At 34.1% G+C, this 10,180-nt stretch overlaps 1 protein-coding gene and 1 long non-coding RNA gene across 2 annotated transcripts; one reads left to right on the top strand and one right to left on the bottom strand.

Moving 5' to 3' along the window:
• Positions 1 to 1,091: 1,091 nt before the first annotated feature.
• On the bottom strand, positions 1,092 to 2,809 carry LOC112035070 ((+)-cis,trans-nepetalactol synthase NEPS1). Its single transcript, XM_065777313.1, has 2 exons — positions 2,372 to 2,809; positions 1,092 to 1,863 (listed from the first exon to the last, which is right to left on the bottom strand). Exons 1-2 carry the CDS (start codon positions 2,683 to 2,685, stop codon positions 1,392 to 1,394), a joined length of 786 nt encoding a protein of 261 aa, XP_065633385.1. The 5' UTR covers positions 2,686 to 2,809; the 3' UTR covers positions 1,092 to 1,391.
• Positions 2,810 to 6,854: 4,045 nt separating this feature from the next.
• On the top strand, positions 6,855 to 9,517 carry LOC112035071 (uncharacterized). Its single transcript, XR_002885449.2, has 3 exons — positions 6,855 to 7,125; positions 8,028 to 8,090; positions 9,307 to 9,517. It is a non-coding gene; the product is annotated as an uncharacterized LOC112035071 (long non-coding RNA).
• The last annotated feature ends 663 nt before the right edge of the window (positions 9,518 to 10,180 follow it).

Genomic DNA, 10,180 nt, shown 5'->3' with positions numbered 1-10,180 from the left:
GATCATCCAAAGTTTGGGATTTATTCCACAATTTCTCAGCGTTTTTGTCCTGCTTTTAGATTTAGTACATAGCAGGGCAGCCATTTTGTAAAAATTGTTTGGTCAATGAAACGTTATCTGATTAATTCAAAACTTTAAGGGAACATTCCCCTATATGTATACAATATACCACAGAAAATTCTGCTAAAACGATTTTTCTATAATTTATTAAAAATCATGCATTGCGGTTGACTCAAATCTGACATGACAGCCTTAGAAAATTGCTATAGTTGTAAGACTAGCCCAAATTATTTGAGAATTCACTCACATTAAAAACCACCAGATTTAAAGTATATTAAGAACAAGGAATCAAACCCAAAATCTCATATAAACAACCTATCAAACACTAGGTATGCAAAAAAAAAAAAAAGGGCACATGCTCACACTCCAATTTCAGAAATTCAAAGTTAACACTCTTACAAAAATCAACCTCAAACTCTCACAAAATCAACTCATACGATTTGCTCAAGGAGACCCAAGTTTTTAACCATGAAGAAACTCCAAATTATCATCATTTGTAAAAGCCTTTAACCATTTAACAAATAAATCCACCAAATCAAAAATCCATGTACTCAATCACATGTATACCACTCATGTAGCTTAGATTAGAAAGAAATCTTAGAAAAACTTGAAAAGCTACCAAACAATTAAGAGTTTTACCTTTAAAACTTTGAGAGAACAGAGTGTATGGGGTTTCTAATGGGGTTCTTCGGTGAAATCTGCCAAAAGTGGTGGTGGATGGTTGGTTTACCGGTGAGGGAGTGAAAGAAATAGAGGGAGCTGGAGTGTTTATGCGTGTGGGCTTCGGTGGCTGAGTGAGATAGGAAAAAAGAGAAATAGAGAGCAGGGCATACGTATGGTGATGAGAGAAAGGGACTGTGTTGATGGAAGCTAGCATTGTGGACCACTTGTTCCAAAATATCTTAGGATCAAAATTACAACTTTACCTGTAAAGTTTCTCTATATTTAAATTGGTCCATTCCAAAATTAACTAAATACTATCACATGCCCAAATATTCAAAACTCCCCCATAAAATAGTTAACCACACTGATTAAAAAAAAGGTCAAATTTAGATATTATTCTCATTGAAAAAATTGCTTTAAAAAATATATATATTTTGGGTGTTACAATAACCAACTTAAGCAACAAACGAGCCCCGGGCCACACCGGGAAATTTTTGCATGTGCCCAGTGAATGAGACTTACTATGACGCCCTGACATATTGGACCCACAGATACACATAGCGTAAACCAGTGAAATTAAGAGGACACAACACACAAATAAACAAACATATAGTAATATTCTAAATTCTATAACATTGGTGATGGATTACTAGCCAACTCTTAAGCTGTCAAGATTTGAACCCAGCATCTACCACCAAATTATGGCCAGTGACAAATTGGGAATCCTCAGAAGCAAGAAACACCACAGCGTCCGCCACATTTTTCGGCATTAGCAACCCACCTTTCAAGTACGAAACTGACTCTTGCATCTTAGCTACCTCCTCATCATTCAACCTCATCGTGTCCTTCACTATTGGCGTCCCAACTAACCCTGGTGAAACACAATTCACACGTATCCCATATGAACCCACCTGCAGGCTTGCCGACCTCACCAACCCTAACACTGCATGCTTCGACATAGTATAGTCGACAATGCCATTATAGGAACCAACACTTGCCGACACGCTCGCTGTGCAAATTATGCTCCCCCTCACGTGCCCTTCCACCATCGCCTTCACCGCGTGCTTCACACACGCCACCATCCCGCGGGCGTTCACCGCCATGAGCTTGTCGTAAGCCGACAAGTCTATGTCGAACACGCTCTGCACGCACGTGTTGGTCGCTCGACCAATGCCCGCATTGCTGAACATGATGTCGAGGCATCCGTACTTATTGACTGTCGAGTCTACCAACGTTCTCACCTGTTCCTCGTCGCTGACATCGCAATGAACATAGCTGCATATGTTGGGGCTGATAGATGCAGCGACGCTTTGGCCCATTTCGTCTTGGACGTCCGCGATAACGATGGCTCTTGCGCCGTGGGTGGCGAAATGGCGAGCCGTGGCTTCGCCTATTATATGAACCCACCTGCAGGCTTGCCGACCTCACCAACCCTAACACTGCATGCTTCGACATAGTATAGTCGACAATGCCATTATAGGAACCAACACTTGCCGACACGCTCGCTGTGCAAATTATGCTCCCCCTCACGTGCCCTTCCACCATCGCCTTCACCGCGTGCTTCACACACGCCACCATCCCGCGGGCGTTCACCGCCATGAGCTTGTCGTAAGCCGACAAGTCTATGTCGAACACGCTCTGCACGCACGTGTTGGTCGCTCGACCAATGCCCGCATTGCTGAACATGATGTCGAGGCATCCGTACTTATTGACTGTCGAGTCTACCAACGTTCTCACCTGTTCCTCGTCGCTGACATCGCAATGAACATAGCTGCATATGTTGGGGCTGATAGATGCAGCGACGCTTTGGCCCATTTCGTCTTGGACGTCCGCGATAACGATGGCTCTTGCGCCGTGGGTGGCGAAATGGCGAGCCGTGGCTTCGCCTATGCCGCTTGCTCCGCCAGTGACTATGGCCACCTTGCCTTCGAGCTTGTTCTTTGGCGTTGTGGAGTCTGTCATTTCGTTTGTTTGCGTAAATCAGGTGATTGAATATCTTTGCTATGTCGAAAAGGCTAATTATATACATATTAATCTTTCATTTGTTATGTGCTACTTTTAGCCAACTACTACCAAGAAAGGTTGTCCGACTCTGGTCCCATACATACAAAAGCATGGGCACGAGGATTGACAGACTGCATTTGCACGTTTTGCATTTTCTCCTCTTTTTTTTCCTTTTTTCAGCGCTTATAAACAGTAATTGATATTGTTTATACATGTGATAATACTGTGTGCTACTTTTAGCCAACTACTCCCAAGAAAGGTTGTCCGACTCTGGTCCCATACATACAAAAGTATGGGCACGAGGATTGACTGATTGCATTTGCACGTTTTGCGTTTTCTCGTCTCTTTTTTCTTTTTTCAGCGCTTATAAACAGTAATTGATATTGTTTATACATGTGATTATACTGTCAAGAGATAAAGTTACTATTTACACCTGTTTATAAGACCTATACTTACTTTATTTAAGAAAAAAAATATTAAAAATTAATTTTACGATACTATTTACACATTTAAAAATTATTTTATTATAATATTTTTAATTTTCAATTTTAACGGACCCTTACAATAAAGAGCCTGACAAATAAGTCAAGTTAGTTTTAATTTATTAAATAAGAAAAATGACATGTCTGCAATACTTATTGCTGTTACGAATTAGTATAATTCGATCTAATTCAATATTGTATAGATTCCTTTGCATTCTTTACTAGAAAGAAATTATGGGTTAATCTATATTTTGCTGGCCTTTCGAGCTTGTGAAGATTCAGCTCGGTAATAGCATGGCATGCAGATATCACCCACAAAGGACAGAATATATGGGAGATAGGTAATATTAATATTATATAGTTTGAAGTTTTTTTTTTTTTAGGAACTTGTATGGTTTGAATTCTAACCGGTCCTGTTTACACTCTCCAATAGCAGTGTGCCACTTCGAATTTTTAGTTCACTCTGCATATATGAGTGAAGACGAGAGTTTTGGTGGCTATGGCTTGAATTGATTGTAGCCACTTTATTTGACCATGGAATTGCTGATTGGAAAAGTACTATAAGCCAAATAGTACTTGCATGTGATCACTTCTCTCTTTTGTATGCTTTGTCTCCTGAATTTTGTGATTTTGGTGCATTGTCAAGATTTGGTATCACATCTACATTAAATGTGTTAGTTTTGCTTCATGGTCTTTGCCGAAGTTGTTGACTTCATTGTTGCATGGCTTTCTTGTTTGCATGCCAACACTTTGGTATTGTTTTGCTCTATGTATATGGAGCTTGTTATTCAAAAGTGATGTGGCTGAGCAGCAAAATGTGAGCTAGTGGTGTGGCAAAAATGAGGGGCTTGTTGGGGGATGTGTAGGGAAGAGAAAACTTCTCTTTGTATTAGATGCAACCCCAAACTTTGTATTGAGTCTCAACCTTTGTACTGTGAGGGAACTTTTGTATTTGTGTGAGAGAATAGCATTGGATGTATTGGGATGTGGGCATTGTGAGAGTACTATTACACCATTCTGTATTTTTCATATTTATTAGTGAAATTTTCTCCTCATTGTCATCTGTGAGAACGTAGGCTAAAAGCCGAACCATGTAAATCATTGGTATTCTTTTGTGTTTGTTTGTGTCTACTTTCTTGTCAACTTTGCTTCATTCCTATTAATTATTAGGTGAGGTCTTTTGAAAGTTCATAATATTTTGATAATCAATCTTGTGTGGAAGTGCTATCTAGAGGCATTTCCTATGAAAATTTGGTAATAGAGTTTTTGCAATTTACAATAGTAATGGATCGATTGGTGTTGTTAGGGCACTATCATGGAGGATGGGGCAATGTTAATTAGGTCATGGGTGGTTGATTGCTACGGTGACTATGGCGGGGGGCTGGGAAATTGGGAATGGGTTGATCTAGCCCCTATTTGGCATGGGCTAAGTTAGGCATGAGGGTTTGGTATTGTAGAAACAAACCTATAAAAATAATTATTTTAGATTATTGTAAATGGATCTATTGCAATATGAAGATTGGGATGTGTGGTATATTGGAAAAGTGGAAGGCTAAAAGAGAAAAAATGCCTTTTAATTTCAGAATGTCAAATTTTGCAAAACTAGATATGAGTTCTCTCAATTGTTTTTACAAAGAATCTGACAAAGTAGCTTGCATTTATAAATGCAAGTGTGTGCAACCCTCTTGGCTGAGATACAAGTGTTGGAAGTAGGTAGGCTCTGGCGCACATGAAAAATTATTCAATACACCTGGTCAATTCTTACTTTCTCACATGGTAGTTCATTCATTTCAATTTATTTTCATTCCACTATTTTTATTAAATAAATGGAATAATAGTAATGTTGTTATAAAAATTTCCTTTCAATTCCTTTTCATTCCACTCTAAAAAAAAAAAAAAAAATTATATTTCATATCTTTTCTTTCGAACATCCAAATAGTATACAAATAGATATTTAGAGTCCGTTTGGGTATAACTTATTTTGCTGAAAACTGAAAACTGAAAACATTGTAGTAAAATAATTTTTAAATGTGTGAATAGTATCGTGTAACCTATGTTTTATGAAAAAATTATTGAAAAGTGGAGTTTGTAGATCCCATTAACAGTGCACAGGACCCACTGATGTGGCTGAAAATGAGTTGAAAAGTCAAAAAATGCGACTAGGGACGGAGCCATAACTTTGAGTTAGGGGGGAAGGTTTTACTGTTGGCTATGTGCAGTGATTTCAACCTTTAATTCTGCTACAAAGTTGCTAAGATTTTTTTTTTTTTTTTTTTTTTTTGTAGTTAAGAACAAAATTATTTTTGTTTAGAATTTTTTTAAAGGTTAGGGTTATTTATTTTGGATAAAATTAGTTAATTTTTTTTTTTTTTTTTTTTTTTTTGTAGTTAAGAACAAAATTATTTTTGTTTAGAATTTTTTTAAAGGTTAGGGTTATTTATTTTGGATAAAATTAGTTAATTAAGCTTAATTTTGTTTTTAATTTTACTGGTAATTTTTGTTGTTAAGCTTTTTTTTTTCTTTTGGCTTGAATGTTTTGTTTTAGATTTTACATCTATAAATTTTTTTATGGTCACTAAAATGAGTAAAATACTAGAGCTGCAAGTTTTTTTATTTTTTTATTTTTATTTATTTTTTTATTTTATAAATTACTTATGTAATAAGTGGTTACTAGTAAGTAAAAAAATGATGTAAATGGTGTGCTCATATGCAAACCAATAAAAATTTGCTACTAAAAAGGTTTGTAAAAATGTTATAAAAAGGTTTGTGAGTATAGTATTACTCTTAAAAGAATCAATGATATTGTTAAAGAGAAATAAAATGTAATTTTATAAAACAAAATTGCTAAAATTAATACACATATATATAATAATATTTATTTTTTTAAAATTAGGTCCAAGGGTAGTTCCACCCCTGAGTGCGGCTACTGTTCATAAACAATGCATGAACAATAGCTGCACAGGGATTACAGCTCCTGAAACACGTGAAAAAAAAATGGTGTAAAACACGCAAACGTGAATGCAGTTTCAGTGAATCCAAACACATACCTATTTTCTTTATATTGTATTCTATAATATCTGTTATGTTCGATTCATCAATTCCTTTGTAAACTCTCAAATATAATATAATTTTTCTAATCACTCCCAGCAATGCCTTTGTAACTTATAAAAGGTGTTGTATTTGAGTGGCATGATGAGTACTGTTACTTCATCATATAATTTCACAAACTCAAGTTGAACTTTCTATTAAGCATACATTTTGAAATTAATAAAATGATATATACCTTGTATGTATCAATATGATTACTTCGGTCATGGAATGCTAGATTATGTCCACAACTTTCTTATTAGCTTCTTCTTACCTTATGTAACACCCCAACCTAATTGCATAATTAATCTTATGGGTTTATATGCATGTCATTATCTTAATTACTTTTAAGTGCATGAAGCTTTGATTTTGTGATATTATAGAACATATATGCTCTTTTAATGTGATGGATATAACTTTATAAAGGTAAGGATATATATATATATATATATATGCAAAGTGATATTATTTTTGTAGACAAGGGTGAGTGTGAATGCAAGAAATTATTTTTGTAGAAAAGTGTGAGTGTGAATGCAAGAAAGTGGAAAGTGGGTGTGATTTTTCTTTCTCTAGCCATACACGTATTCCACCCAAACTCCCCATCTCTTATCTCCTTTTTGCTGCCCCAAAAGCCTTCCCTTATCCTATTTTCTTGGCTGCATCAGACCAGAAAGTCCAGCCCTCTTTCCCTACTCTTTTCCTTGTTTTTTGTTTCTTTCTTCTCCCCTTCTTACATGGCAGCCCTCCCTCTCTCACCAAAACAAAATATCCCTCTCTAAAGAAGAAATTAAAGGGTTAACACTAAAATTTCAGCTTCAAATTGTTGGGGGTAAGTAATCAAAACTTCATTTGTTTATTTCTACTTCTTTAACCTCTATCCTGATTTTATAGGCTGAATTATGATTCTGTTTTAGTGATTTGAAGGTTTGATGATATTATGGTTTATTAAATGTTTAATAACATATTTTAGTATGTTTATTATAGGTATAAAAATACCCAAATGAAATTAAGGCATATTGCTATTTGTTGATGATTTTGTAAGAATATGTACTAAAGTTGTCTTTGTGACAAATTTGATGTTCACAACAAGAAAAATATATAAATCATATTCCGTGAATTAGGATGCTAAGAGTATTTTTTATGAATTCTAAGACACACATGATTGTTATGGAAGTGGTCTCACAGAATTTGGATGAACATAACAGTAATGGTTTAATTTTTAATTTGCAAGAAATTTTGTCAGGGCAGATTTGAGTATGCTGTCTTGTGTGATTTTTAGTAAATCATGGGTTTATTCTTTGACTCCAAAATTTTTATGGTTTATACTGGACATACAGGGGAGTAGTTATGTAAAATTTCATGACAATTGGATGTGTGTGGACAGCCCATTTGTATTTTACAAATGGAGTATTTTCTGCTGAAATGAGCAGTGAACAACATATGCTACACCTGACTTTGTGGATTTAATTCTCAAGTTAGGGTGAATGTTTTGAACTATAATTTAATAAGCTCATCCTTTGATATGTTAGAATAATATATAAATTTTATGAATTGGTTTCTCTGTGATTTAGTACATCATGTTGTCTGATGAATGTATTTGTATTTGTGGGAACCTCTTTGAGGTGGGATTAGGACTTCCTTGATTTTAAGAGATAGGCTTTGAGATGAATGTGTAAGTTGATGATAAGGAATTAATTGATAGTAAGTAATAAGCTTTGATATTTGTTTTAGGTGTTACCAGTTCTCCAAGTTTAAGCTCCTTCGACTGTAGGCTCTCGGTTTCTCTGCTTTCAAGTAAGGGATAAGTTATATCGGTATTTGGTAAATCATGAGATTATTTTAAAGTATATTATGCATTAAAAGGTTTTTTAATTAAAGATATGACATATAATCATTATTCTGACAAAGATATGTTTGTGAGCTTTCGAAACCTTATATATACGATTTAAGCATATTTATGCTATTACTGATTCCACGAACATGATGTTTAAAGAAAAGAATGGAAATTCTATTATTATGAAATGTTATGGAAAATAAGAAATTTCAGTATGATGTATAAGTATGAAAGGTTTTCGGGTTATATCTTCTGATGATCTGAACTCTGTCAGTAGGGGTTAATTACTAGCTCTCTATGGAAAATGTTATATGATTGGCCATTAAGTGGGATTGACTCTGCTGTACCCGCCCTTGTTGGTTTCGGCCAACTTGTGGAAGAAGTCAACCTACCCCTATGGTTGAAAGATATGTATTATGATGTGATCTTGGGAATACTTGGCATTGTAGGGAATGCTGGATGCCTAGCACCGTGGTGCTAGAAGCCTCCCAAATAAGTACAGACTTATCAGCTATGGACTAACCAATAAGTTATTTATGAATAGCTATATTATGTTATTAATCATGAGAGAATTATTTTGTTAAATGCATTGTGGAAAGTTAAAAGTTCTCATGAAAAGAAAAAGTTTCTAATGAAAAGAAAGTTGTTCATTAAAGATAAAAGTTTCTGAAGTTTTGTTATGCTATAAAGATAAAGTTTCTAAAAAAAGTACAAGTTTATGTTAAGAAGTTATCAGATATTTGTTTTTCTTTATGAAATATTAAGTTTTATAATTATGAAAGTTATAATATTTTACAAGAAGGAGTTTATGAAGGAAAGTTTTATTATTCTTTAAGATGCTTCCAATTTAAGACAAAGTTACCGATTATCTGATTTTAAATTGAAATGATCATTTTGTAATGGAAATATATATGTATGGTAACTTTGTAAGAAATGAAAGAAATTCAATCTGAAAGACTTTGATAATATTATTCTGATAAGAAAAGGTAGAACAATTATTTTTACGAAGAGCGTATAAGTTATTATTATAAATAGTATAAAATACTATCAATGAAAAGGGGTTCTCCTATCTAAATAATTGTAAAATGAAATGAATTGATTTACATGCATCCTTATTAAATTCTCATATATCTTACCTTTACTGAGCTGTGTAGCTCACCCCTTCCACTCTTTCAGTCAACAGGTTTTAATTTGGAGCAGAGAGAGCCTTAGTCGAGTTTTGGAAGGAGCTGGCTTTAGTTTTAAAAGTATAGATTCCAAATTAGCAATTCGATGTTTAGTTTTGTAGTATTGTGTATTTGAGGATCTAAAGAAAGTTGTATACTATACAGTATTAAGAGATGTATTATGTGAGATTCAGAATCTGAGTAACTGGTGGATTATATTATTCTTCGAGTACAGTGTAGATGCTCTGAATGTCAAGTGAAATGTTATATTATTTAAGTAAAGAAACAAGAATGAAAAGAAAAAGAGAATCTTTTTAAAAGTTTCGAAAAATGTTAAGTTGGTTCTTGTCAATATCAGGTTTAAACTTGGTATTAGCATGCCGGCCATGGTCACAAATCTGGGTATTGGTTTGGGGCGTGCCACCTTATATGTAGCTTCTTCAATAAGTTTCTAAGCCAAATACTGTGACAAACACTTGAAGTTGCAACAATACACTTAGCTTCACAAGTCAAAATAGTTGTCTCTTCAAAATCCTTGTAAATGCAGTATCGTCCATATATACTGCAAGTAATGAAAAAAGTCTTTGTAGTTTAATAGCATTACTTGCTCTCATTCTTAAAGAGATCCATGATCTAATTTCTACTCTTACATTTTTATAACTATCAAATTATAAATAAATAAATAAAAAATAATGTCAATATTAGATCTAGGTGAAAGTTTTATATCAATAATTATGAAAAAAATTATGCAAATATTTGTATACTTAACATTACTCAAAATTTATTATGATTGAATCATACAATTTTTCCTTATTTTTACCATATATATATATAATGCAAAAATAGGCGACGATGCATTGGTCTCCTTTGAACATGACATCAGT

Source organism: Quercus suber, unplaced genomic scaffold, assembly GCF_002906115.3.
Source record: "Quercus suber isolate HL8 unplaced genomic scaffold, Cork oak 2.0 scaffold_153, whole genome shotgun sequence".
NCBI lineage: Eukaryota > Viridiplantae > Streptophyta > Magnoliopsida > Fagales > Fagaceae > Quercus > Quercus suber.
The sequence above is the reverse complement of the archived record's forward strand: the minus strand, read 5'-3'. Positions and strand labels throughout refer to the sequence as shown.

Coding starts and splice junctions, on each gene's coding strand:
- LOC112035070 (XM_065777313.1), bottom strand. CDS start 2,685: ATGACAGACTCCACAACGCCAAAGAACAAGCTCGAAGGCAAGGTGGCC. Junction 1,864..2,371: donor ATTGGTCGAGCGACCAACAC/GTGCGTGCAGAG, acceptor GTGCGTGCAGAG/CGTGTTCGACATAGACTTGT.